Source organism: Ailuropoda melanoleuca, chromosome 12 (genome assembly GCF_002007445.2).
Source record: "Ailuropoda melanoleuca isolate Jingjing chromosome 12, ASM200744v2, whole genome shotgun sequence".
In the NCBI taxonomy this organism is placed as follows: Eukaryota; Metazoa; Chordata; class Mammalia; order Carnivora; family Ursidae; genus Ailuropoda; species Ailuropoda melanoleuca.
The window spans coordinates 36,830,568-36,858,489 of record NC_048229.1 but is presented as its reverse complement, the minus strand read 5'-3'; the positions used below and the strand labels follow the sequence as shown (position 1 = coordinate 36,858,489).

Sequence of the window (27,922 nt, the reverse complement as noted above, 5' to 3'; positions counted from 1 at the left end):
AGCTGCTGTCTCCTTGGGGCTGAAAGCCACAGAATGCTGGAGCTGGGAAGGGAAACTGATTTTTTCAGGCATGTGAACTACCATTCATCCATCCTGCATGCAGAGCCCGTTGATAATCCATCACAGTGTTCTTTCTCACTGAGCCAGGAAGTAGAATGCAACCTTAAAATTCTTTAAAAATTACAAAAGTAATATGTGTTTACTTACAGCTAGTGAAATGCACAAAGTTACATGAAAAGAGTTAATAATTCCTTCTTCTCTCCAAGATAACCAATGTGAACAGCCCAGGGTGTGTCCTTATACACATTTCTTTATACACATGCCTATGTAGATGTTATAAGATATCTAAGGGTTTTTGTATGGCTTTTTATTTTATTTTTATAAAAATGGCATCGTATTGTATATATTACCGTGGAGCTCATGATCATCCCTGCAGGTTGGTGGTTAAAGATCAAACACTATATATAGTTCTGGGGTTTTTTTGTATTCTGCTATCGGGATCAAGCATGTTTTTAATAGCTACACAATATCGCATCATGTGAGGTTTGTCCCCAGTTTATTAATCATTGCCCTTCGATGGGTATTTGTATTGCTTCATTTCTTCAGAATCCTTCTCACCACAGTGCTCCACGCAGCCACTACCAGTCGTTTGGAGTTAGCCTGTGAGGTAAAACCCATTTGTCGTGTCTGATCCAGTCTGGCTCCTTATCTTACACATTGCAGAGAAGGCGAGCAGACTAGCTTAAAGATCAAAGTGAGTCAGTGTCTGGGGCAAGACTAGAACTGAATTTTCTTGACTCTCAACATTTTCGGTGTCACCTCTCACTTCCAGCCATTTTCCCTGGTTCTCCTCTGGAGTAAAAGAACAAATCTAATTGCTCTTCTTTGTGCTATCCCTTCAGATATCCGAAGTCAGTTATGTCATTCCTTCTGAGTCTTCTCTTCCCCTGGGGAAATTTCCTCAGTGCCTTCAAATTTTTCTCTTAGAACAAGGTTTCTAAATCTATTTGCCATTCTGTGGACCATTCCTTCTATCATCTTCTCGCCCCGAGGCTGTAGAAATCTCAAGTGTGGCTTCCATGCTTACCTTCTTATTCATTCTTTCAACAAATACATATTGAGCACTATCTATGTGCCAGTCACTGTTCCGGGCACTGGGTAACCATATAGCTTGCTTTTTGGTGGAAAGAGAAACAACAAAAATAAGATGATACCTGAGGATGTCAAATTATATAGAAGAAATAGGGTTAGTGTGACAGACTCCTTAGTATGGTCAGGGAAGCTCTCTCTGAGGAAGTGACATTGAGCTCAGACCTGAGTGACAAGAAGGGGCCAGCCATAAGTAAGTCTGGGAGAAGATAATTCCAGTGAATAAGAAGACTTGGTACAAGATGAGGTTGGAGAGGTCACAGGAGTCATGCAGGGCCCTGTAGGCCAAGATATGTTCAGGTTTAGTTTAGGTTTCATTTAAGTGCACTGGGAAGTCATTGGAGGATTTAAGCCAGGAGGCAACATTTTATTTCCTTTTTAAAAAGATTTCCGGGGGCGCTTGGCTGGCTCAGTCAGAAGAGTATATAAATCTCGATCTCAAGGTCATGAGTTCAAGCCCCACATTGAGTGTAGAGATTAATTAAAAAAAAAAAAAAACCTTAAAAAAAGATATCTAGGAGGTCTGTTTAACGTGGAACAAGGTTTTATTTTCATCTACACTTTTCCTTATATCCAAAGGGATTGACATCTGGGCCAGTTTGCTCTCTTCAGGTGTCCCACAGAGGATCTGCCAGGTGAGTCACAGCCATCCTCAGATGTACCTTATAGCCCTCTTCAGCAGGAGCATGGAAGTTCAGGGAGATGGCAGTAGCTCCCTAAGACCTGAGCCCAACAGGTTCAATCGGTCTTTGTGTGGAGTTCTCAATCCTTTGGCAGCCAGAAGGAGATGGAGCCAAATGTGGTTTGGGGATAGAGCCAAGGCTCTGGTTGCAGGAGAGACAGGGAAATGTGAGTGGAGACCTGGAGCTTGAGACACTTAGAAAAAGGCTTCAGAGTAGTGTTCAGAAATCAGTCAGCTGAAGAATAGGCCTGTTGTCTGCCCAGTTAACACAGCTCCTGTGTAGTTCCTGTCTAAGAGAGGAATTTGGACACTTTCTTGCTTGGGAGTTTTTTTTACTTTGGATATGACCCTTCTCAGGTTGGCATCCTTTGTGTTCTTAGGAGTCTAGATGATAGTCTGGCATTTTCGGGACCCAGGGGGACTTCCCAACCCAGGGGGCTTGGGTCAGGAGTAGCCTTCAGGGGAATAAAGAAGAGGTCTGGGGGAGACTCACCACAGAGCGGAGACGAGTGGGATCTTAGAGATCAGAACTGCACCTTTTCCAGAGGGGGCAGAGCTGGGTTGAAGGAGGTGAGATCCCCCAGCCTGTTGGAAATCTTTGAAAAAGCCTTTGTCCATGCCCTTACCTGTGGGCACTGAGGCAGTTACTGATCAGTTAGCTGTCTGCATACTCAAGATCTCTAGTGGGATCACCACCCCATTATCCACTCACATCTTAGCTTTGTGAGTCTTAGATTAAAATAATATAAACACCGTGGAGTCCTCTTAGCAGGTGAGCAGTCACTCTTTCCCACTCTCAGAAGAGGTGGCCAGAGACCAGCAAGGTCAAGGCATGTTCTGGGGGTCATGTGTCACCAGGGACCAGGTCTCCATTAATTCAGATATTTCCCTATAGTGTGCAACCTCTCTATTTCCCATTTCTGGAAAATCCTACCAACTTACTCTGCTTCCTTTGGTCCTATGACAGCCAGGCCTGCTGGGCAACATCATCTCCTTAGTCTCTCTGAAATCAATCAAGCCTTTTCTCTGAATTTGGAGTTTGGAGGGAAAATTGGTTTAGTATCTGGTAATTGGCTTCATCTTTCTGTGCCGGGGCTCAGCAGAGCAGATACCCTGAGAGAGGAAGGCATGAAGCCTCCTTACCCCCTCAACCCGCACTAACCACGCCAGTTCCAGCCCTTTCATTCTGTCTGACCCCCTTGCTTCCTTTTCTAGGAGCCTGGAGAGGTGTGGCTGGACCAAGACCTCCCCCGATGTGAGCAGGTTTCCTCCTCCCCCCACTGCCCGTTGCCACCACGCCAGGGAACGTCCTCAAGCCCTGGCCCTCAGGGGAGAAGTAACAGGAGCCCCGAGCCGAGACCATGTGACGGCGCTGGCCCTTGCCACCGCCGTCCCCCCCACCCTGGCCCTAGGCCCGGCACCATGATGTTCCGAGACCAGGTGGGCATCCTCGCTGGCTGGTTCAAGGGCTGGAATGAGTGTGAGCAGACAGTGGCCCTGCTGTCACTTCTGAAGCGGGTCACTCGCACCCAGGCCCGCTTCCTGCAGCTCTGTCTGGAGCACTCACTGGCGGACTGCAATGATATCCACCTGCTGGAGTCGGAGGCCAACAGTGCTGGTGAGTCTCCACCCCTAGAGACAAGCACAGTGGAAGGGAGACCTGGAACAAGAGCAGGTGTCAAGGCTGAGGGGCCCCACCCCCACAATGATGCTGAGAAATGTGGGTTCTGAGCTTGTTGGTGGGTGGGGAGTCCCTGACCTCCCAAGTCATCATCATAGATCTCCTGGGGCTTTGTTGCCAGATGTCCTCAGATGTGGAATGAGGGATTACTAGGAAGAACAGTGCAAACTGGAAACAACCCATAACAGGAAAAGTTACATAGGGTGGCCTGTCTAGGCGACAGAGGAAGAGACTAAAGTCATTACCTGTTAAAGGGGGTTGGAAGCTGAGCAAATAATTCATTTCTCAAGCTCCAGGACACCAGAGCTAGGAAGGAATTTTAGAATTCTTCTAAAATTTACGAGTCATCTGAAACTATTCTTTATTCCCAAAGGTAAGTTGGACTTAAGGCATAAACAGCTTCAAGAGAGTTTTGAGTTTAGATATAGTCCTATCTGTTCCCTAAGCACTCAGTAGAGAGGTACTCTGGGTCCCATGAGGTTGGCATTGGGATGGCTGAGCCAGGCTTCTCTAGAACTGTCTGTCCCAAGAGTCCTGGTCGTAGACATGAGTCAGGACAGGGAACCCTCTCTGGACACTGCTGAAGCCATTCTGGCCTCTAGGCCTCCACAGGGCTAGGGAGCTGTCGACCTCAGCGATGGGTGAGAGAGAGATGGCGGTTAGAGAAGAGGGCAAGTCGTGCTAGGGGCTCTGTGTCAGCGCATCCAAACCCTTCCCACCTTCTTCCCCATGATAATAGTTCACGTCGAGCCCTTACAACAAGCCAAGTACTGGCTTTACTTGTATACTAACTTCAAAAGCAGTCTTCTTTGGTGGCTCTAGAGTCAGACTGTCTGGGTTTTGTTTTTTTTTTTTTTAAGATTTTATTTATTTATTTGTCAGAGAGAGAGCACAAGCAGGGGGAGCTACAGGCAGAAGGAGGAGCAGGCTGCCCACTGAGCAAGGAGCCTGATTCAGGTTTTGATCCCAGGACCCTGGGATCATGACCTGAGCCAAAGGCAGATGCTTAGCTGCCTGAGCCACCCAGGCATCCCCAGACTGCCTGGGTTTAAATCCCAGTTCTGTCATTTGCTATATAACGAAGTAACTTAATCTTTCTGTGCCTTGGTTTCTTCTTCTTTAAAATCAAGACAGTAACTGTGCTTACCTTCTAGGGTTGTTGTGAGCTCTGAGAACAATACCTGGCATGTACTAAACTCAAATGTACATTGTTTTTATTGTCAGTAACTCATTTAGTCCTCACAGCAATCCCATGAAATAGGTACTGTTACTATCCCCATTTTATTGGTGAGGAAATCTACATGGGCTGCTAAGATTGGGACTGGGGAGCCACAGAGTTGCCTGGCTTCCCTCATCTCCCCAGGCCCATCCGCCTTTGTCACAGTCACCTTTATTTTTCTGAATTTTTATGTACAAGTCACAGAAGCACCACGGTTATGGGGTGAGGTGGCTCCTCAGGCCAGGAGTCACACTGGCTTAGATCCCTCACTGGAGGACAGTAAGAGCAAGAACCTAGCAAGGCTGCAGCAGGCTCAGAGCTTAGCAGCTTCACACCCCACCCTCCCTACCCACCGTGGAAGTCTCCTCTTTAGCATCGGGGGCAGGAGCTCTTGGTTACGATATGGCTCTGCACCCAGATTCGGACTCCTTTGGGGCAGGCCGTTGTCTTATGCAGCTTTGGCACACATCCCTCCCACCCCATCCTGAGCGGGCAGTTGCATGAGCACTGGGTGCCAATCTAGGCTGTTTATCAGAACCATCAGTGGTATTTATTCTTTTTTTTTCTTAGAGCATGTTTAATGTTTGTGTTTGTTTTCAAAACTTGTAAAATCAAACCGTATGAAGGTAAAAAGTGAGATCTCCTCCCTTCCATACTTCCACGTTCCCAGTTGGTATATGTTTTGTGAGATATTCTGTGCATGTATGAGTACACACATTCTCTCCCTTCAGCTTCTTCATTGTTTGATCATTTTAATACATAGAGCAGAATACTGTGCATGTTAACTGATTTTATTTAACGGTATAACTTGAAGATTTCATATTCAGGAGATAAATATATATCCTTCATTGTTAATGGCTACATAATAGCAAGAATAGGTAGAACAGGTAACATTTGTGGAGCCCTACCTGGGTATCAAGCAATACTTTATCTTTATTACTCATTTAAGCCTCTCAACAGCTCTGTAGGTCTTACTGTTCCCTCATTTTATAGATGAGGAGACTAAGGTCTGGAGAGGTTTAGGGACTTGTCCTGGGTCATACAACTGACTGGTCAGAGGTGGAACTGGAATTTGACTTCAGAGCTCTTGCTCTTGACCGGTAGTCTCTACCATATGGTATATTTGATCTTGCTCTTACAAACAGTGTTGCAATGAGTAACCTTTAAGCATCTCAAGGATAAATTCCTAGAATTCTGTGGAACTGCTAATTTGAAGTGATGTGCATTTAAAATAGTCCCTAGGGGCACCTGGGTGGCTCAGTCAGTTAAGCCTCTGACTCTTCTGACTCTTGATTTCAACTCAGGTTATGATCTCAGGGTCATGGGATCTAGCTCCACCTCAGGCTCCATGCTCAGTGCGGAGTCTGCTTGTCCCCTCTGCTTCCCCCCTGCTTGTGTGCTGACTCACATGTGCTCGCTTGCTCTCAAACAAATAAATCTTAAAAAAAAAAAAAAAAATTAAATATATAAATAAATAAAATATTCCCTTTTACCAGGTTGCCTTGAAAGACATGGTACACTTTATACCAAGAACCAAGGCCCATCCCAGATGGTTTGCATTGGGATTTGGGGGGGTAATGCCTAGCCAGGGTTGAGAATTGATGAGGAATGAATTTACTGGTGAATGAAAATATAAATCAAGGTGTTCAGCCACAGTCTATGTCAGATGGTGAGAATATAACAAGCTGGTACTTGGATGGAGAGGTAGGGAAAACTTAGAATGAAAGAAGAGAAGGAGGGTTATGGTGTATATTGGAGTTGGCAGGAATCCTGCCAGGATTAGAGCAGAGCATGACTGGAGAGAAGTGATCACAGAGGTAAGTTCTATAGAACCTTGAGTGCCTCTTTCTTAATAGACATGGGGGCTCCAAGACTAAGGAGGCCTGTGTCTCCTGTCTTTGTCCCACCCTCAAGTAGAACAGCCCCCTTGCCTTATTTGTGAAGGAAGGAACTACTTCCTGGGCCTAGAGGCCTGCCTTATGGAAGGAACTGTGCGCCCTCTGCCTTTTTCTCTTCCCTTGTTCATTATGGCCTTCCCGTTCCCTTGTGTTTCCCAAACTTGCATCATCATCCACCTCACCTGGTGGGGGGTAGTGACTGTTAAAATCCAGCCCCTCCCCCCAAGCCAGGCCCACCGAATCAGAATCCTGAGGGGATCGGCCAGGGAGCATGTACCCAGATTCTGCTGACCAGGCAGTTTGAGAGATGATGCCCTGCTGGATGAATCATTTGTCATGGTACTTGAGAATAGGAATCGGGACATCCAGGAGTTCTAGATCCATCTCTGCCACTAACACCTCTCGTGTGTTGGCCTAGCTCTACCCCTCTTGAGCCTGAGGATCTGTATCTGAACACAGAGGGTTGTTGTAGATAAAGTGCCTCTTGGGCTCTGAAATAACGCCCCAAAGAAGATAGAGCCACAGCCAACCATATTACTTCCTTTGTTTGGGAGCCCAGCATGTTCTTCTAAAAGAATAGTTCTTAATATTTTAGGAGATAGACTGTTCAGAGAATCTGTTCCCTGCCCCCACCCTCCACCACCAAGATGCACACTTACCCCACAGATCAAATCATGAATTTAGTTGGTGCACCTGTCCAGGGAAGAGCTGCCTCTTATAGGGTCTGAAACTCTTCAGCTTTTTAGATCCCTTCAGACCAGGGTGGCTGAACAGTGGGGTAGATCCTCTGCCATTTTTTGGGTTTGTATTCTGTGTCTCAGCCACCCAACCCTGCTCCTCCTTTAAGTTCTCCCAAGGAGACCTGGGTTCAGGTTTGGGTTTGGGTCAGAGCTACCCACCTGCCCATCTCCTTAAAAAGGGCAGGGAATGCAGAGGGCTTGATCTAGGCAAGTGTGTCCCAACGCTGGCTTCATATCAGAATCACTCAAGGACTTTATAAAAATAATCTGAGGGGGGCTCCTGGGTGGCTCAGTCGTTAAGTGTCCGCCTTCGGCTCAGGTGGATCGAGCCCCGCATCGGGCTCCCTGCTCATCGGGGAGCCTGCTTCTCCCTCTCCCTCTTCCTGCTGTTCTTCCTGCTGTGCTCTGTCTCTCTCTGTCAAATAAATAAAATCTTAAAAAAGTAATAATAATAATAATAATAATAATTTGAGGCTGAGTCCTATGCCCAGCAAGTCTGATATTTTTTAAGCTCCCTAGTTGGCTCTTGTATGCATCCAGTGGAGAACCACTTGTCTTGATACTGGCGATGATTCTGGGTGGGCCCAGGAAGGTGGTGAGGGTATGCAGCCTACTGGGAGTGGGGAGTTAGGGCTGTGTAAAGGGGATCTGGTCTGGGTTTTTCCTTCCTCTCAAGCAGCTGGAAGGGTTTAGGGAAGTCCCCCAGCCCAGGCAGCCAGTGTTAGTTTCATGGAAGCAGAATCTGAAACAATACCCAGGAAGAGAAAAGCAGTAGTATCCTAAGGGTCTCTGGAACAGGGAAGGACAGGTCCCAGCTTTCCCCTTGCTGTCATCCCTGTTCCTTTTCCCAGTGCTGTTTTCCCTTCCTGTTTGGAGCCATAACAGTAATCCTGGCTCTCTCTTTCCCCCTGATGCAGACTTGGACCAAAAGGGTAGAGCCAGGGAAGCTGAAATCCCCTTCCCTCCCTGGTCCTTCAGTTTCCTGGGCCACATTTCCTGCATTTCTTTCCTCCTCCTGTCCTCTGAGTCAGAGTCCCTGTATCCAGCAGGTTTAAACTCCTCCCTCTCTGGCTCACTGAATCTGGGTGGGGAAACTGAGGTCAGGAGGGGGCCGAGGCTGAATGAGTCACCAGAGCTCAGCTTCATGCCTCCACCCTCCCCTTTCAGGCTCTACTGACACAGTTCATCAAACAAAAATGTGAGCCCCCTGGCCCTCCCCCATGTTTGTGCGAGCTGGGGTGAGGTAGAGAAGGGTGTGTTTGCAGCCAAACCCCAGCCCCTGTGACGAGTGCCTGAGGCTGCCACGATTGTTGCAACAGCCCAGCACATAAAAATGGATTTGCTCTTATGGTAGTCTCCAAGATATATTTGGCTCCTATGATTTGCCAGAACCCAGGGTCATGACCTACTTAGCTCTGGTCACCTGGCCAAGGAGGGTACTCATGCACAGTCTCTCTGGTCCTCTCCGTGCCTGCAGAATCCAGGTTTGCAGCTTGATGTGAAGCAGCCATTGGCATCATGGCATTCCCCAGCCCCCTCCCCCATCCTCCCACCTCCAGAATTTCATCATTGCTTATTGTGTCTCTAACTCAAAGGAACCAGCGATATGTCTGTTTTTGGTAAATAACTGCGTGAAATTCCCCACCCTTGTCGGGAATCTTAAGGGAGCATCCCAAATGTGCCCTCCTATGTTAATTACTCCCCACAGCCCCAAAACAGCGTGGGCTCTAAATCTTCAACCAGGAGCAATGACAATAATAGTTAAAATGCATGGAGTACTTAACACATGTTAGGTGTTTCGCACGATTTTCTCATTGAATCTGTGATGTAGGGTTTTTACTACCCCTGCTGTACAGAAGAGGAGACCAGGCTCAGAGAAGTTAAAGGACTGGCCCACAATTATGTTGACTAGGTCTTAGAAGCAGAGGTAGATTTTTAATCCAGGCAAGTCTGCCTGTTCAACCTGTGTTCTTACCCAGTATACTCTGCTAGGACATGAGACAGGGTCACCTGAGGTCAGGGTGTCCTCGAGAGGGCACATGATACACACATAGACACCACTGCCTTCCAGGAGACCATCTGGGTTCAATTGTGCAGGTATTCATTAGGCCCCTGCTATGCCTCAACTCTGGGCCAGACTTTTCTGATCTGAGCAGGAAACGAAGTTTCATCCCCACCCGTCATCTGCAGCCCCAGCTGGGCTCACCCCAAGGGGCCTGAGGCTGCGCAAATTCCTTGGACCAGTTCCAGTGCTCACTGATGCTTCCCAGTCATGGGAGGCCCGCCCTCCCCACCGCACTGCTGCACAGACACATGAACACACATTTCCCCAGGGTCAGCCTCCAGTCGTCCAAAACCACTCTCTCCTCTCTCCATAGTAGAACAAGGTCCTTCATTGAGCCCAACCCTTGGGGCTGTTTTGTCATGTCCCCTGGCAGTACCAGAAGAGAGGCTGTGTCCCGTAGCCCTGGGGTCCTGGCAGTATTCTGGGGTGGGGGAGGGACTAGACAAGGCTTCTCTCTGTCCCGGATGCCTCTGGCTACCCTGTAAGGCCTAAACAACAGCGATTGAGAACATCAGGGTAAGGCTGGAAGGGGTAGGCTGACTGCTGGAGAAGGGAGGAAAAACACCAATCATTGAGTCACATACTAAGTGCTTACTGTGGGCAGACTCTGTCAGGTGATTTACATGCATTGTCGCCCTAAATCCTCTCAGTAGCCCTGTAATCCCCCTTTTCCAGAGGAGGAAACACATTGCCCAGGCAATTGTATAACATAGCCAGGATGCAAGTCTTTGACTTTCTGTCCTTAATCTTCATCACTGTATTTCTTCTTCCTTCTCATCAAGAGCAAAAAATTCAGGGATTAAGTCAGGAAAATGGAGTACCAGGGTATTCATTCCGATGTGATCAAGTGCCAGATGGAGGTAGGAGGGTGGGAAAGGTGAAGGCTTCCGGAAATCAGAAAGGCCTGTCCCACCTTGGAAACATCCTTAGGTATGAAGATGACCTAAGAATCAGCCTTGGAGTCATGGGGAGCTGGTTCAAGAGAAGACTGGAGGAAATGAGGTTTCCTAGCCTTGAGTGGCAGGTCCTGCATGAGATCTGGAAAGCTAGGGATGGCGAGCGGGTGGAGAACAAGAGACTTGTCATTGGAAAACTAGTATGGTGTTACAGGTAAAAGTTCCTCCCGGTTCTGGAGGCTGACTGACCTGGGTTCAGATCTTGGCTCTGTCACTTTGGGGAAGTGATTCCACCTCCTGAAATCTTATAGATGAGGATGTTAAAAGAGGGTTGAGGTGAGGTTCTTAGCATAGTGTCTGGCATATAGTAAATGCTCAATAAATGCAACCCGTGATTACTGTTATTGTGTAGTATTACTGTTCTGTTTTGGCCAGTACTATGGGCATAACAGAAATTGATGACTGCATAAATGGATGAACCCCTGGGTACTCAAACAGGGGTTCTCTAGGAAGCTTAGAGCAGAGAGTCACAGGCCAAGAGAATGTGTAGTTATATGGCCAGGAGTTGGGAGTTGTGTGTGATTCATTTAAGCTACAGATTTAAGCAGAATTGGAAATTTATGTGAATTCCTAGACCATAGATTTCCACACAGGTCATTAAGAGAAAGAGAGGCGTGAGGAGGGGGTGTTTCTCACGTTCTTATGCAAGGCTCCCTGTGCAGAGGAGACCAATGGTCCTTGGAATCTTAAGCCTTTAGGAAGTTGGGTTGAGACACTGTCAGATACAGAGGGATCTAGACCGGGGCTCACTTGAAATCCAGATGTTTAGAATTCTGAGGCTCTCCTTATGTAATATATGCCCATTCCCAGCCTCTCCGTTTCCAGGACCAGGAGTGGGCATGTGGCTTTAGAATCTCTGGAGGTATTTGAAAAGAAGGAGCCACAATAAGATACAATAACCGTGATGTTAGATAGGGTGGCTAAGATTTGCTGAGGACTTAACTTTGTGCTCTGCTTTGTGCTGTGGTCTCATTTAATTCATAGTAGCTGTGCCAGGTAGGAATGATTTGGACCCCCACTTGACAGATAGAGAAAGTAAAGCTCAGTGAAGTTACCACATTTGCCCAGAGTAACATGGTCAGTAAGTGGGAGAGGAGGGACATAAGCCACATCTCTGCCTGTTCTTTTTCATCACTCACCCCTCAAGGATCCTAGCTCTGTCAGGTTAGAGCCAGCTTCTTTACCCCTTCCTAGGACCTTACCAATAGCCCAGTAGCTCATCTCTCAGAACACCCGTGTTAGGTGTTTGCAAATTGTCACCCTGGCTACAGGTCTGAGCTCAGTTGCCCAAGAGAGAGGACATAGTTGGCTCTAGTCCTTGATGATTATATCTTTTCTCAAGTATTGGTATTCTTTGTCCCTTTCCTTTGCCCTGTCAGCATTTCCTCCCATCCTCTACCCATTGAGCTAGCTACAGAAGTGGTAACAAGGTTTTCAAGGACGACACTTAGACCTGTAACAGTTCCTTCCCAAGGCCTCCTTTATGTGGCCAGGCTATGGCCTTATTCCTGGGGAGTGCCCTTCTGGGTCAAGAGGGGAAACCTGGCTCATCTCCACAGACAGACTTAGGCTGTCACACTGTGGGATGGGAAGAAGACGTCACCAAATCACTATGGCATGGAGCAGGCAGGGGCACTTCCCAGAAGAGGGCAGGTTTAGGCAGTCCAGAATTTGGGTACCTGGGTGGCTCAGTTGGTTTAAGTGTCTGCCTTCGGCTAAAGTCATGATCCCAGGGTCCTGGGATTGAGTCCCACAGCCTGCTTCTCCCTCTCCCTTTGCCTGCCGTTCCCCCTGCTTGTGCTCACTCTCTCTCTCTCTGCCAAATAAATAAAAAAAGATCTAGAATTTGGATGGGAGGAAGGAAGATTGTTGCAGGCTTAAGCCATAGATCTCAGTTTGAGTGTGGAAACTTGAATGAATGTGGTATGGCGAGAGCCCCATAGAAGGTGGGGATATCCCGCATCTTTATCTGGAGAACTAGAGGTGGGAAGTGCTCTAAAAATGAAGGTGCTGTTGGCTAGGAGTTGTGGAACTTGAGTCTGTTGGTTGCCATTGTGAGCTCTTTGTCAGGAACATGACATCTTGGTGTGCTTTTAGGAAGAGAAATCCATCTTGGTGAATGGGGCCTATTGGAGGGGGAAATCTGGAGGCAAAGAGACCAGTTAAAAAAAAACAGCAAGCAGGGGCCCTTGGGTTGACTCAGTCAGCCTCCCACTCAGGTCATGATCCCAGAGTCCTGGGATTGAGCCCCTTGTCAGGCTCCCTGTTCAGCGGGGAGTCTGCTTCTCCCTCTCTCTCTCCCCCTGCTCCTTCTCTCTCTCTTGTTCGCTCTTTCAAATAAACAAATCTTTATTTTTTTTTAAAGATTTTATTTATTTATTCGACAGAGACAGACACAGCCAGCTAGAGAGGGAACACAAGCAGGGGGAGTGGGAGAGGAAGAAGCAGGCTCATAGCAGAGGAGCCTCATGTGGGGCGATCCCATAACGCCGGGATCACGCCCTGAGCTGAAGGCAGATGCTTAACCGCTGTGCCACCCAGGCGCCCCTCAAATAAACAAATCTTTAAAATAAAAATAAACAGCAAGCGTCTAGTAAATATATTCTTTCTGTATGCCTGGCCACTTTCCATTCTTTATTAGTTCAGTGGATCTTAGAACAACACTGTGAATCGGGTACTGTAATTATCTCCAAAACTTTTCAGGTGAGGAAATCACTGCTCAGTGAGGTTCAAGGTGACTTGCCCAGGGTCTAGCTAGTAAGTTGGAGAGTCCAGACTGTCTGATTCCAGAGCCCAAACTGTTAAACATCATATTCCACTGTCATTCCCTGTCAGGAAAGAGGCTCTTTTGAAAGGGGAAAGGGGGTATGGGTAGAGGCCATGAAGATGATAAACAGGGATACAGCAAGAAGGGCAGGCCTGGGGACAGCAGGAGGAGCTCAGATTCCAGAGTAGCAAGTTTGGCTGATGGGGAGCCACAGCAGGTGTTGGAGAGTAGGAGTGATGGAACCAGGAAAAATTACTCTGGCAGTAGGGTGAGTGCATTGGGTCTCACTGATAATGAAGGACAAGCTCAGACGTCATGCGGGGAAAGGGAGAGGAGATTGGAGCTGAGGGAGCAGATTATAGGTAGCACTCCTGGGTTTATAGGGAAGCCTGCACCCTGGCTCCTCTGACATTCCCTTTTCTCCCCTCTGCAGCCATCGTCAGCCAGTGGCAGCAGGAGTCCAAAGAGAAGGTGGTATCTCTCCTGCTGTCTCACCTGCCCCTTCTTCAGCCAGGCAACACGGAGGCCAAGTCGGAGTACATGAGGCTACTGCAGAAAGTGCTGGCCTACTCGATCGAGAGCAATGCCTTCATCGAGGAGAGCCGCCAGCTGCTCTCTTACGCCCTCATCCACCCGGCCACCACACTGGAGGACCGCAATGCGCTGGCCCTCTGGCTGAGCCACCTGGAAGAACGGCTGGCTAGTGGCTTCCGCACCCGTCCTGAGCCCACCTACCACTCACGCCAAGGCTCAGATGAGTGGGGGGGCCCTGCAGAGCTGGGCCCTGGGGAGGCAGGGCCAGGCTGGCAGGACAAGCCACCCCGGGAAAATGGACACGTGCCCTTCCACCCATCCAGCTCAGTGCCGCCAGCCATCAACAGTATTGGGAGCAACGCAAATGCAGGTGAGGGAGTGGGGGTCCCAGGAGGCCATGCCTACTTGAAAAAGGCCAAACTGGGCTCTCTCTTCACTCGCTCTCTGGCCTTGGGCAAATCACATAATCTCTCTGGACCTCAGCTTTAGGAGGCCGTGCAGAGGTTGTGAACTGCATTCTGGGAGCTGTTAGCTGAACTATGGACATGGTTTGTTGAGCCCAAACTCAGTGAATCTTTGATTTTGTCTTGTTACGTTTTAAAATAAATTCGGGAAATAAAAAATTGGGAATTTTCCCCTAAAAATCCAGATTTCAGTTTCTCTTCAAAAGTTTTAAAAAATCTGACAACTCAAGTCCTGTAATCCTGTAGCAGCAATAAGATGGGGCTGAATATTGTGTGCTCCCTCCCTGCACATGTGCCACAGTTGGCCTGTGCCCCCACCACCTTCCTTTGGGCATGTCTGATACCTGCCAGGCCTCTGAAAGCATTGAGTTACTGGCCGTAATCTAAGGTCTCTTCTAGCTTAGATATTGTAGATTTGTGTGTATGGCTTCAGCTAACAGCATTGTTTCTGAGAAATCTGTGTTTGTAAGCCTGTTTATGTAAGATGTAATTCACACTGTAAGATACTAGTAATAGTAGGTAATGTTGTTGAGCGTTGACTGTGCTTTAAGCGCTTTTCTGACATGATCTCATTTAATCCTTTATCCTGAGCCCCATTCTAGAGACGACAATGAGACTCAAAGAAGTGAAGTCATGTATTCAAGGTTTTACACAGAACAAGTAGTAGAACAGTCCAAAGTTCAGACCTAGGCAGTCTGACACCAGAGTCTGCCTCTGGTGACTATGCTGTTGTCCAGCTAAGTGGTCTGGAAAGGGCTGTGTTGGTAAGCTCCCCAAGAGGCTGGGGTGAGCAGGAGGAGCTGGTATTCTAGTGAGCTTTTGAAATGTTAGTTGAAATGAACAGGGTAAGGGGAAATAGCATTTCCAAGACTTGGTGAGTTAATATTACCTGACTCCGGGTGTGAGAGTTTTCCAAGATTTAACCTCAGCATGGCTGGTCCCCTTTGGCTGGCTGGTAGTGGCTGAAGCAAGCCAAGAGAGAGTGGCAGTGAAATGTCATCCATGCCAGCAGATGGGGCGAACCTGGGTCCCCTGGTGGCACCTGGTACACACCCTTGATGCCCTGAGCTCGCTCTTCTCCCAGTTTCATATGGATGCCCTGGCCACCTGCCTCCCTCCCAGGTGCTGGTAAGAATCAGGGAAAATAGAGGGATAGGAGAGCATTTCTGGCACCTCTAGCAACCCAAAGTGTGTTAGACCTTGTTTTATAGTCTCAGAGGATCACAATTTCTGGGTCCAAATTGGGAAAATACATTAATAAAGATAATTCTAGTTAAGATTATTGAGCATTCAGTCTTTTTCAAAAGGTGTTCTGAGAACTTTACAAATATGAATTCTTTGGCTGAGTCACAGAAAAGTCACCTGCCCCAGGTGGTGTAGCCAGAATTTAAATCCAGGCAGTCTGGCTCCACAGCTCATACTTTTCACTACTGTGCTACATTGCCTCCACGTAAAAGTGACCCTCCCATAGATGCTCAGACCTCATCAAGGGGAGGGGTTACCCATGCAGGGTGCCCATCCATTTCTTCCTCCCCCCAATGGGGACAGCAGCTATTAAAGGACTAACTAAGCTGGAACAACGTCAGATAGAGGGGTTGAACCAGAAGAGAGAAAGGAATTGGGCATTCCAGGTAGAGGATACAGCATGAAATGAAGGCACGGGGGTGGCAAATTGGAGTATGCAGACAGGTCTGGCTGGGATGGAGAGATGCAAGGATTTAAATGAGTAATAGCAGTAGCAGACATTCATGTTTACTGTGTGCCTGCCCCTGTGCCAAGGACATTACTTGGAAATGGAGGCAGAGGGGGCAAAGTGATTTGCCCAGGATCATAAAGATAATAGGTGGCAGTGCCAGAATTTTAGTGCAGGTCTGTCTTGACTCTCAGATCTCAGTATATTAGGGCCACATTCTGGGGGGCCTTGAATGTTAGGGTGAAGCTTTTCAATTTCAGGCAGTTGCAGGAAACAGGAAACCATTACAATATTTTTGAGTGGGGAGCAAGGATTAGCCTGTAAGGGCAGGCAGGGTGGGTTTGGGGTGCTGCCAAGGACAGACCAGGGTTTCTTGGAGAGTGTGAGGCCCTGGATCTCCAGCCGGCATTCCTGTTTTTATAGCCCTCATGCTGTGGCCAGCCTCCACCCCAGTGCCTGGCCAAGCAGGGCTCCTCAGGAACTGCACGATCATTCCAATCAGGATAATTTCCTGCCCTCTCAGCCTTGCCTGCCTCCTCCTTGGCTGAGAAGGGAAGAGGAGGAGGCCATAGGCACCAAGACAGGCAAAAGAAAAACAAAAAACAAAAAACCTATACCGAGTCCCATAGGGCCCAAAAGGTGCCATTTTCTGGGAATCCAGACACTTGGAAGAAGCCGTGGGACAAGGACCCCAGAGGTCCTAGGAGAGGTGGAGGCTGGCCTGGGGCAGTAGATCAGTGTACTGCCCTGTCCTTCAGGTGACTTCCTGACTAGGAGCATAGATACTGTCACAGATGAAGGAAGGTGGTTTGGGGCCTGTACCAGGCTGGTTGTCCTTCCTGAGTTGAGTTTCAGTGGAGCACTGGCAGGAATCCCAGCCTTTCCATCAGAAACAAGGCGAGGGTTCTTCCATTGCTGCCTCTCAACTCCCTCTGGCAACTGGGGCAAAGTGCTTCTGTTCCCTCAGCCTTGATGTTCTCACCTACTCAGAGTGAGGCTTTTTGGCCTTGTGTCCTTGTCTTTTTATTTGGCTTTGGGTACTTTTGAATTCCCTGTGTCAAGCTCAGAGGCACCTTTAGCACCCTTCAGACAGACCGTGGGTGCCCTCCTTTTGGCTTTTATGAAACCGAAGGCTCTTGTGTATCATGCCCTGCACCTGATCCTGGCAACGCAGAAATGATTGAGCGGAGTTGCTATTCCTGCAACTGCTTGAAATTGAAAAGCTTCATCCTGTCCTTCAAGATATGTGGCCCTAATATACATGAGCCCAGAGTCCAGTGCAAGAGGTGGGCTGGTGATGGAGGCAGTAAATGCTAGGCTTGAGGCAGTAACACAGGGCCCCAGGGAGTGCAGAGGAAGGAGTCACAGAAGAGCTAAGGAGTGAAGGCTGAGATTGAGGAGTGAAGGCTGAGATAGCTGGCAGGGAAGGGTGGAAGAGCCATGAGCTAGGCAGAGGGAGGAAGTTTCCATGACTGGAAGCTCATGGGAACCTGCCCTGTCCTGAGGATGGTTAAAATCAGGTTGGAGCCCTTTTCCTACCTCAAGAATGGGATGGATGGAGAGTATGAAACATCTTGTAGAAGACGACCTGGATCCACCCTAAGTCACTGGGCCTCATAGGCAGCTGATTTTAGCTCTGTACAGGAAACATCTTTGGGAGGTGGTGAGGCCCAATGACAGGGATGTTGAGGAAGCAGTTTATATATTTCATTCATTCATTTACTTTACAAATACTAATGAAGCAGCTCCTCCGGGCCAGGTCCCACTATAATTACTGAGGATACAGTGATCTTTAAAACAGGACAAGTCCCTGCTGTCACAGATCTTGTATGGTAGCAGGGGTGTACAGTTAATAAGCATGTAAACAAATAACTAGGTAAAATCACTCCAGGTTGTGGTAGGTGCTGTAAGGAAGATAAGTAAGAGTCATAGAGTAACCAAGTTTGGTGGGAGGCAGCTACTCAGGGAAGGCCTTGGAAGAGATGATGCTTGCTGGAGATGAGACTTTAGGGAGCCAGCTGCAAAGATCAGGAAGACGAGAAGGAAGAGCAAGTGCAGAAGTCCTGAGGTTGGACAGTGTGAGTGTTCAGGAACAAATGAGAGTGGGTAGGGAAGAAAAGCTAAAAAGGCTTGAACTGAAGGGTGAGTTGGGGGAGGCGAGAGGTCAGAGATGAGCAAGGCCCAGGTCCCACAGGGCCTTGTAAGCGTGTGGAAAAGTTTGCATTTTATACTCGGTGTAAGGGGAAGTCATAGGTGGGATTTAAAGCAGGGACGAACTTGGTCAGATTTGCATTTTTAGAAGGATCAGCGTGGCTTCTGTGAGGTAAATGGACTGGAGGAGGCAAGAATGAAGGCAAGAAAACAGTAGAGAGGCTATAGCAGTAATTCCAACAAGGGATGCCAGTTACAGACCAGAGTGCTGGAAGAGAAAGTGGGGAGATTCAGAGTTGTGGCTGAGAGCTTGCTAATGGGTGGGGTGTGGGGGATGAGGGAATGAGCACTATCATGTAGGTACTTCCCCTCAAACATCAGGGTCCCCTCCTGTTGTTGGATTCTGGGGCTGAGCCACTGTCCATGGCACCAACCGGGGGGCATGATCTCCTGTGGTCAGATCTCCAAACCTGACCTCTTGCCTCTCCCCCTCTGGCCAGGTCTCCCCTGCCAAATTCACCCCAGCCCGCTGAAACGCTCCATGTCGCTCATCCCCACGAGCCCCCAGGCCCCTGGTGAGTGGCCGAGTCCAGAGGAGCTTGGGGCCCGGGCTGCTTTCACCACGCCCGACCACGCACCCCTCTCGCCCCAGAGCAGCGTGGCCTCCTCTGGCAGTGAGCAGACGGAGGAGCAGGGCTCCAGCCGGAACACTTTCCAGGAGGACGGCAGTGGCATGAAAGGTATGACGGGAGGGTAGCACTAAGACCCTCTGAAGAGAGGCTTCTGCATAGCTTAGAGGACAGAAGGGAGCCGTGGTAGCTTCCACCTTCCTGTCTCATCACCCTCTACCCTACCCTAGGCAGGGACAGGTCTGAGGGGAGGAGTGAATCCCTGTCCTTAGGGCTCAAGGCTGAGCAGAGAGATCCCTCTAGGCCCTGGTCTGATAGGGGAGAAACCCCTGCCCTCAGACACCCCAGCCTGACAAGGAAGCCAGGACATAGCGGTAGCTGATGGAACAGAAGTTCCAGGAAGACTTTTAGGGACACCAGTGAGGTCATCCTAGTACATATCCAATCAAACAGCTCGGAAGGGTCAGATGCCCTGATACCAGGGAAGGCCACTTAGAAGGGTGTAACTGGGCAGAAGTGGCTTATGGGGACACCTGGGTGGCTCAGTTAAGCGGCTGCCTTTGCCTCAGGTCATTATCCCACGGTCATGGGATCGAGCCCCACATCAGGCTGAGCAGGGAGCCAGCTTCTCCCTCTGCCTGCTGCTCCCCCTGCTTGTGTTCTTCTCTCTGTCAAAGAAATAAATGAAATCTTTAAAAAAAAAAAAATGTGGCTTATGAACCTTTGCCTTTCCCCTACTCTTCTCAGTTTTCTGCAGTTTTAATGTTACCTCTGGCTACATTGTGTACACATATTCCATCTTCCCCCCTTCAAGGTGGAGTTCATGGGGCTCAGGAGAAGGTGGTCTGATGCTTGGGGCCTCAGGGTCAACCAAGGATGGAACATTAAAAACTGCAGAAAACTGCTCCCTCCCCACAACCCTTCCTCTGCCCTGGTCACAAGGGCCAGAGTCTTGACTTTGTGTTCTCCTTTTCCACAGATGTGCCCTCATGGCTCAAAAGCCTCCGCTTGCACAAGTATGCGGCCCTCTTCTCACAGATGAGCTACGAGGAGATGATGACACTGACTGAGCAGCATCTGGAGTCTCAGGTGAAGCCAAGGGGACCATCAGGGAGGTGTTGGGGGCAGCACCATTTTGACATTACTCTTGCGGCCCAAGCCTCTCGTGTCTCTTCAGGCCTTGTTAGGGCACCCCAAGTACTTCAGCCTCACATGCCATCTTCCTATCCCCTTCTGCTCCTACCACAGAATGTCACCAAAGGTGCCCGCCACAAGATAGCCCTGAGCATCCAGAAGCTGCGCGAGAGGCAGAGCGTCCTCAAGTCCCTGGAGAAGGTAAGGACCTGGTATCCCCATCTCCAAGGCCAGCGGACTGCCCAGCGGCTCTGGGTGGCCTCCCCTGGGGGCTTCCCCAGCTCTCAGGTCTGACCTCCAGAGGCCCCAGCCCTGGGGAGGCCAAGAGCAAGTCGGATCACAGGGTTCACCTGCCTATGACTGAGAGGCTCCCCTCCCTTTCTGTCCTGGTCTGTGTCTCCAGACTTTGTCGCTGTTAACTCAGTCCCTGCTGACCCCTTTCACTTTCCCATTTCTGACTAGTGTTTCTGATGGAGCAGAATGTCTCCCTGTGTGCATGATCTCTTTCCATTCGGCTGTTTGTCATTCACTCACTCCCCTTCCATATCTGCCTTGATTTGCATTCCTTTTCCCCTTTCCCTGCCACTTGCTTACTGGTTCCACCCTTGGTGGGACCCTGAGGCCCCAGCATCAGACCACCTTCTCCTGAGCCCCATGGAACTCCACTTTGAAGGGGGGAGGAGGGAATACGTGTATACAAATGTGTGTGTCTATGTGTGTATATGTGAGCTTGTATTGTCCTTACGTGCCTTCTCTAAGTGCTAGGACTCAGGGTTCCACCAGCCCTCTCTAAGCTCTGTCTGACCCCACTTGTGTAGTCATTCTGTGTAGCTGTGGGGGTCAGCATGTGATCTTGGATGTGTCCTCCCTACTCAGGATGTGCTGGAAGGCGGGAATCTGCGCAACGCTCTGCAGGAGCTGCAGCAGATAATCATCACGCCCATCAAGGCTTACAGCATCCTCCAGGCCACTGTGGCTGCTGCTGCTGCCACCACCCCTACTGCCAAGGATGGGAGCCGGGGGGAGCCACCGCTGCCAGGTGCTGAGCCTCCCCTGGCTCACCCCGGCACAGACAAGGGCACTGAGGCCAAGGATCCTCCAGCTGCAGAGAGCTACCCCCCTCCACCAGCTCCGGCTCCCACTGATGGCAGTGAGCCAGCCCCGGCTCCCGTCGCCGACGGAGACATCCCCAGCCAGTTTACACGGGTGATGGGCAAAGGTGAGACCACGCAAGACCCAGCAAGAAGTTCTGGGACAGGGAGCCAAGTGAACCCAGTCATCAGGGATCAGATCCAAGTTAAATGGTGGGAGCAGAGCTTTTTAAAGTACCCTGGGGACTAGCTCACTTCGGAGAGGGCTGAGACTGAGAGTAGCAAAGCCCTGACCTCAGGTATGTCCAGGTTGATTGTAGGAGACAACCCTGATTTACCCGCACAGTGTCTCAGCCTGAGCAGAAGGTGGAACAGCGTCAGTGGAAATTGTGTACAGTATGAGGCAAATCCATTGGTTCTTTCACAGGGGACTAAAGTCTACAGAACGGGTATGGTGAAACTCACAGTGGGCTTGGCCTTTCCTAAGGCAGCATGGAATAGCCGACTTTACACTTGGGTCCATATCCTTTTAGCTGTGTGACCTGGGGCAAGTGATTCAACCTCTCTGAACCACTATGGTGGGCTTTATATATCCTCAGGATAGCCAGGTACCATGCTTCACACATAGCTAGAACTCATCCAGCCTGAGTGTCCTCTTCCAACTTTTGTGCTGGCCAGCAGGGGCTGAGGGAGCAGAAGCAAGTTAGCTGGGGCTAACTTCCCTCCCTTGCCCTCATCCCTCAGTGTGCACCCAGCTGCTGGTGTCCCGACCAGACGAGGAGAACATCACCAGTTACCTCCAGCTCATTGAAAAGTGCCTGACTCATGAGGTGAGGCTTTCCCTGGCATCCCAAGAAGGGAAAGGCTGCCCCCATCACTCTCAGCAACTACTTTCCTCGTGTGGCCCTCAGGGCCCTGCCTGGCAGGCACCCACCCAACGTCTCCAGCCCTCATCTCACCAGTGTTGGCTCCAGCGGCTGCCGTGAGCTCTCCTCCTCAGAGCCTTACCACATATTCCTTGTCTGGGGAGCCAGATTCCCCTCCCTCCTGCTGGTCCCTCAGCGCTCAGTTCAAATGAATACACTCAGGGACACCTTCACTGGCTCCTCATAACAGATCAGGTTTCTCGCGCCTCCTGGGCTTCTCCCTCGCAGTGCTCATCACAATTCAGGTGGCATGTGATCTTCTCCCCAGCTGAACTGCGAGCTCTGTGTGCACAGCTTACCTCTGCATCCCAGCTTTGCCTGGCACAGAGCAGGCAGGCAGTACATATTTGAGTGGATGAATGGAAGGCAGATCTGAAAGCACACCCTCCCTGCTTCACGCTCCCAATTCTAGGCGTTCACGGAGACGCAGAAGAAACGGCTGCTGTCCTGGAAACAGCAAGTGCTAAAGCTCCTCCGGACCTTCCCGCGCAAAGCTGCACTAGAGATGCAGAACTACCGGCAGCAGAAAGGGTAAGCGGGTGGCCAGGCCGTGGGCACTTCCTTCCCAGGCCCTTGATGGTGAACAGGTAGTGCTCAGTGGGCCGATCGCGTTCTGGGCTGCAAATTAGTTGTCCCATTTAGTCACTGGGTGACCCTCCACAAGTCACCCAGTGAAGACTTGCCCAAAAGAAGATCAGGGTGTTCTTACCGCTAGAACAGAGTACCGAGCTGGCAGAAGCAACACCTGTCCCTTTGCCTGTCCCCTGTTCTCCTTCCCTGTGTGCAGGGGGCTGTGAAGTTCCTTTATTCCCCAAACACTAAATATCACACTTGAGAATTCAAGTTAGGAGAACTGCTGTAAGTGGATATGAGGAAACCTTTGTCTCCTCCTGTCTCTGTCCTGGGGGTACCTTGGGGGCAGGAGTACAGTGTGTGATGCGAGGACTTGGGCTGGGAATCCTTGGTTAGAGCAGGTCTGTGTTCTGTCCTTCCCATGGAGATTATGGCGGGGGTTGGTGAGGAAGGGGGGGACAGAGGGGCCCCAACCACTTCAACTGACACCCTGCCTTTACTCTCTCACAGCTGGGCGTTTGGCTCCAACTCACTTCCCATAGCTGGCTCTGTGGGGATGGGGGTGGCCCGGCGGACCCAGCGGCAGTTCCCCATGCCTCCCCGGGCCCTCCCACCCGGCAGGATGGGCCTTCTGAGCCCTTCAGGCATTGGGGGCATCTCCCCCCGACATGCCCTCACTAGCCCCAGCCTTGGGGGCCAGGGCCGACAGGTGAGCCAGCGGGAAGCAGAGGGCCTGGCGTTTCTGGGATTGGGGTGGTGGTGCCTGGGTTGTGCATGTCCATGTGTTTGCACATGGCTCAGAGGGGAGAGGCTCCTTTGCCAGCTTCACTGAGCCTGGGCTTGGGCCTCAGCCTCTTCCCCTTCCCGCTCAGCTCACCACTTTTCTCTTTTCCTGTGCCCTATGCAGAACCTGTGGTTTGCCAACCCCGGAGGCAGCAACAGCATGCCCAGCCAGAGCCGCAGCTCTGTGCAGCGCACCCACTCCCTCCCGGTCCATTCATCGCCCCAGGCCATTCTCATGTTCCCTCCAGGTAAGCTGCCTCCACCCTGGGCTCTGCCTCAGCAACACCATTAGGTGGCCCTTCTCTCAGTCCCATTCCCCCTGTCCTCTCCTACCTCCCACCACTCTGCACCCATCTTCCCACATCCTGAGTTTTCTTATACCCCTCCACTCCCCCACTTCAGTTTTCTTTCTCAGATCCTGCCTCCTTTCTCTGTCTTCTCTCTCCCCTACTCCCGGCCCTACCCCTCCACACCTCTCCCTCCCTGTGTTCACAGTCTTAGTGTCCCTGTTGGTCTCTGTTACCATCTCCTTAGAGGGTCATTAAATACTCAGTTTGGAAGGGCTGGAGGGGATGAGACAGTTGAAGCATCGAGGTTTCTATGGAGGGGAGTCCTGCCTGTCAGTCCCCCTGGGATTCTTCCAGACAGGAACCAACAGACTTCAATTCTTAGATCAGCTTCCACACTAAAGGGTCTGTGAGGTGAGACTGCTGTTTTCCCTGTGCTCACAGACCAGTCTAGAGATGAGAGATCAGAATGAGGGTGAAGTGGGCAAAAGTGAGGTTAGAGAAACTCTAGCCCTGCCTTTCTCGTCGAGTGGGGGTGTCCCCTGCCCTGGGGCGGGCCTTCTGGTGGCCCCGGAGGCTGCAGAGGCAGAGACAGCTGGTCTGGGAAGGGCTGCCTCCGGAGAGATCTTCGATTTGCGGGTGATGGGGCACCTGGCTAGCTCATCAGTAGAGCGAGCATGAAACTCTTGGTCTCAGGGTTATGAGTTCAACCCCCATGTTAGAGGTAGAGTTTTACTTAAAAAAACATTTTTTAAAAAATGAGATTTGCAGGTGACCCTAAGCGCTTCATGACATAAACTACCAAATCAGTTGGTTTCTTAACTTATGAGCTTATGGTAACTGCCATCTGTCAGAGGCAGAGGACCCTGTCCATTGTGTTCATCGCAGCATAGAGCTTGGCACATGGTAAGCATCTGTAACTGATGTACATGACTGGATGGATCAACTGCACGAGCTAGAAAATGGAACAGTTCTTTGGTGTGCTGTGTGCCGGACTGTGTATCCAAAGGCTTTCCGCATCGTCAAATCAGATCCTCCCGGCTGCATACATGAGGGCGCTGGTGTTATTCCCATCATATCAGTCATGAATCTGAGACTCAGGTGACTTGCCCAAGGTCAAAAAAATATTTGCTAAGAAGAGACAATTAGGTGTCCTGACATGGCCTGATCTCAGAGTTCAGTGGGTATGTGATGACAGGTGAGGCTGGAGGTGGGAGCAAGGTCTTCTGAACTCAGGTAGAAAGCTCAGGCTTCCTCCCCTTAGCCGTGAGGAGCCAAGGAGGGGTTTTAAGCAGTGTGCGGTGGGGTCAGGTCTGCACAGGGAGGTGGGCTGTTTCCCAGATACCAGAACATCCCTTTAGAGATGGTTTGAGGATAAGCCCTATGGAGGCTGTCCTGATTTGCCCTGTCTGCCGGGCCTGCCCAGATGACATCCTGCCCAGAGGAGCAAGTCCAAGTGGGGATGGGAAGGGTTCTAATTAAGCTGCTGCACCAAGTACAGAGCAGGTCATCAGTCAAGGAGTACAGGCTGCCCAGTGCCTGGGGCTGATGCCCCCAACTGTGCCTAAGGCAACATGCAGTGTGTGGCCTCTAGGAAGCTCCCTCAGCTTCCCATCACTCCCTTGGCCTGCCGGTCAGGCTTTCTGTTCATTGCTAAGCCTCTGCCCTTGCCATTGTTGCCTCTGCCTGCTCTGTGACACACCCAGGCCTGTCTGTGTCCTTCATCCATGCCGTCATACTTCCCATCGGGGTATGTGCCACATCTTACGTCTTACACGCAGTTTCTCTGTCTCTTGCCTCTCCCTCCCTCCCTCCTTTTCCTCTTATCCCTTTCAGCCCCTCCCCCACACCAGCCCATCCAGTCCTTTGTCTCCCAGGTTCTGCTTCTGCACTTGGTTCAGCCCTCGCCTCTGTTCTCTCTCCCCCTCAGACTGCCCGGTCCCTGGGCCTGACCTGGAGATCAATCCCACTCTGGAGTCTCTGTGTCTGAGCATGACAGAACACGCCTTGGGTGGTGAGCATTTCCTCTTTCCCTGACCCAGCTCCCACCTACCCAGCAGCGTCTCCGCCTCTGAACTGAGCAACTCAGAGCATCCTGAGGGGTCCCTAGGGGAGGCCAGCCTCCAGGGAGGGCCTGACTGGGATGACAGGCTACCCAAGCGCCTTTTCTTGGGCCTCCCGCCAGTTCCTGATCTTCCTCCCTTCCTCCCTTTCTTACCACAGATGGGACAGACAAAACCTCCACCATCTGACGGGACCCACAGCCCAGCGCACCCATAGGCTCCCTGGGCGGCGGGCGGGGGCCAACCCCCAACGGGCTTCTCCGCGACAGCGAGAGGGTGGGCTGGCTCAGCTATACATTCTAGTATTTTTCTACTCTCTCACCCTTTTAACTTTTGTTTAACATTGGCACACGCCTTGCTCACTCCCAGGCCCGTCGAGGGATCTCTGCTGAGGCTCAGGGAGGTAGGGGGCAGCCAGGATAAAGGGGGCAGGGACTGACCAGCCTGACTGCCCCCCCTTCCCTCCCTCATCCCCCACCTGGCCCCGTCCCACCCCTGCCTCCTCCAGACTGCCAGCCACCTGCCCCTCCTAAGGGAGCAGCTTCCCCCTTATCTTGTGGGGCCTGCTCAGAACCATCTGACATTTGGGGAGAGAGAAGCGGGGTTGATAACCTGCTCTCCTGGATGTTATTTGAGAGGAGCTAAGGAGAAGGTGGTGGATGAGGAGAGGAGCCTCTCTCTCTCTCTCTCCTTGCCACCTTCTTCTTCCCCATTCCCATCATTCCCTGAGGACAGGAGCCACCCTCCTTTCACTCACCTCCTTTTGCCCTGTTTATCAGAGGTTCTCTACAATTAATTTCTTAGGCCTATTTAAGATGCATATTTATATAGTTCTTAACGGTTTTTCTCTCTGATCATTCCCTCTCATTTTTAGAATCCCCAGGCCTCTCTCTGAGCCAAGAAAGTGGCAGGGGGAGCCTGAATTTTATGAGGGGAGAGGGCAGAGCCCACTCCTCCAGACCCCCTAGCCCTTCCCCACTTCCCCCCAGTCCTGGCTCCCCAGATGCAGAGGTTGAAGGCTGGGAGCCAGGGCAGCCAGTGAGGTCAGGAAGTCTGTTGCCTTAACATCCCCTTCCCGCAACCAACACACACCCTTGTCCACTCCCAGGTCTGGTTGCTGAAAGACTTGGGGTTAAGGAATAAGGGAACGGGGATTGTTTGGTTTTTGGTTTCTTTCCCCACCCCTCTTTTCTTTCATCCTTCCCCACCCCCCCATTCTGTCATGACCTCACTTAAGTGGAACACTAGATCATAACCCAGAGATTTGTCCCAGCTGTGGAGTCATACAGACCCTCTGGTCTCTGTTCCTGCTGAGGGGTTGTGCTGGGGCCCAGGTGGAGGGAGGGGACTTGGGGGTTCAGGCTGTGGGGAAGCCAGGGTCCCCTATTTCAACCCCTCTTCCCACTCAACCCCCCACCCCCCACTGGGACATTCTCAAGCTTTTCACACCGAAAAGGAAAAAAAAATGTTATTTTTAGATACATTTTATGAATAACTTTTGTTATGAATATGGCTGGTAACCATTGTGTATGTTATTAAAGATACAAAATGTTGGGAAAAAACAAAAAACCAAAAAAAAAATTTTAAAACCACCGCCCTCCCTGCACTCTCAGCCCATTCCCCAGACCTTCTTGCCTCTGCCCTCCTGGTCTGGACCTCCCTCAGCTCTGAGCCCAGGGAGGGGGAGGAAGGCAGGGGGTGGGGTGGCCCTGGGGATCTGCTAAGGTCCCCACCTCCTCTCCCAGTGCCGGGCTGGGTGGGGTGTCAGGTTTATTTATGTACCTCTTGCACACTCATCAACCTATGCAAGTCCCCCACCCCGGCCCCTCCATGTTTCTGTGCCTTTGCTCATTCCCCTCAAACTCCCAGGGCTTCTCCAGTCCCCCTCTCCCAATAGCCCCGGGAAGTGGGATGGACAGGGGCCACCTCGTTTGGATTCAGCAGGGTGTCCCTCTTACAGGACCCTCACCACCTCCCAGCCAGTCCTGTCTTCTTTACTACCCATCAGGGTGAGCTGGCTCTGCCTGGCACTGGGACGTGGTGAGGGACACCCCCCCACACACACATACACAATGGGAGGCAAGAGCTGCCCCCCTCCCCCCACCTGACAGCAGAGTGTGCAGGACGCAGGCGGCCCCACTCTGATGGGCAGGACCCTGACCCTCTTCTGCCCCAGCCCCCTCCCCAGCCCCCTTCCCCCCACCATGATTTCACCCTCCCTCCTATCCCCAGCCCCACTGGCAGAATCAGCTTTGAGTAACTGTACAGTTTTTCTCGCTGTTGGAGAAGACTTACTTGTTGGAGTTTCACTTGTTTAATGGTCTGGGCTTATTTTGGAAAAAAAAAAAAAAAGAAACAAAAACAAAAAAAGGATTCTGAACTTTGTTATGCTGCACTTCATGGAAAACCTAACGGCCTCAAACTGAGGCCATTGAGC

The 27,922-nt window shown here is 50.6% G+C and overlaps 1 protein-coding gene across 1 annotated transcript; it reads left to right on the top strand.

Annotated features, from left to right (window-relative positions):
* Positions 1 to 1,662: 1,662 nt before the first annotated feature.
* Positions 1,663 to 27,847, top strand: SAMD4B (sterile alpha motif domain containing 4B). The gene is made up of 13 exons (XM_002927385.4): positions 1,663 to 1,784; positions 3,047 to 3,449; positions 13,591 to 14,061; positions 18,500 to 18,739; positions 19,608 to 19,717; positions 19,877 to 19,963; positions 20,639 to 20,981; positions 21,598 to 21,683; positions 22,192 to 22,310; positions 22,863 to 23,061; positions 23,260 to 23,383; positions 25,353 to 25,436; positions 25,646 to 27,847. Exons 2-13 carry the CDS (start codon positions 3,254 to 3,256, stop codon positions 25,672 to 25,674), a joined length of 2,088 nt encoding a protein of 695 aa, XP_002927431.1. The 5' UTR covers positions 1,663 to 1,784; positions 3,047 to 3,253; the 3' UTR covers positions 25,675 to 27,847.
* The last annotated feature ends 75 nt before the right edge of the window (positions 27,848 to 27,922 follow it).

Excerpts from the sequence above, each read along its gene's own strand:
- SAMD4B (XM_002927385.4), top strand. The coding sequence starts at position 3,254 with ATGATGTTCCGAGACCAGGTGGGCATCCTCGCTGGCTGGTTCAAGGGC. Across the intron at positions 18,740-19,607 it reads GGACGGCAGTGGCATGAAAG|ATGTGCCCTCATGGCTCAAA; the intron begins GTATGACGGGAG and ends CCTTTTCCACAG. Across the intron at positions 22,311-22,862 it reads AACTACCGGCAGCAGAAAGG|CTGGGCGTTTGGCTCCAACT; the intron begins GTAAGCGGGTGG and ends ACTCTCTCACAG.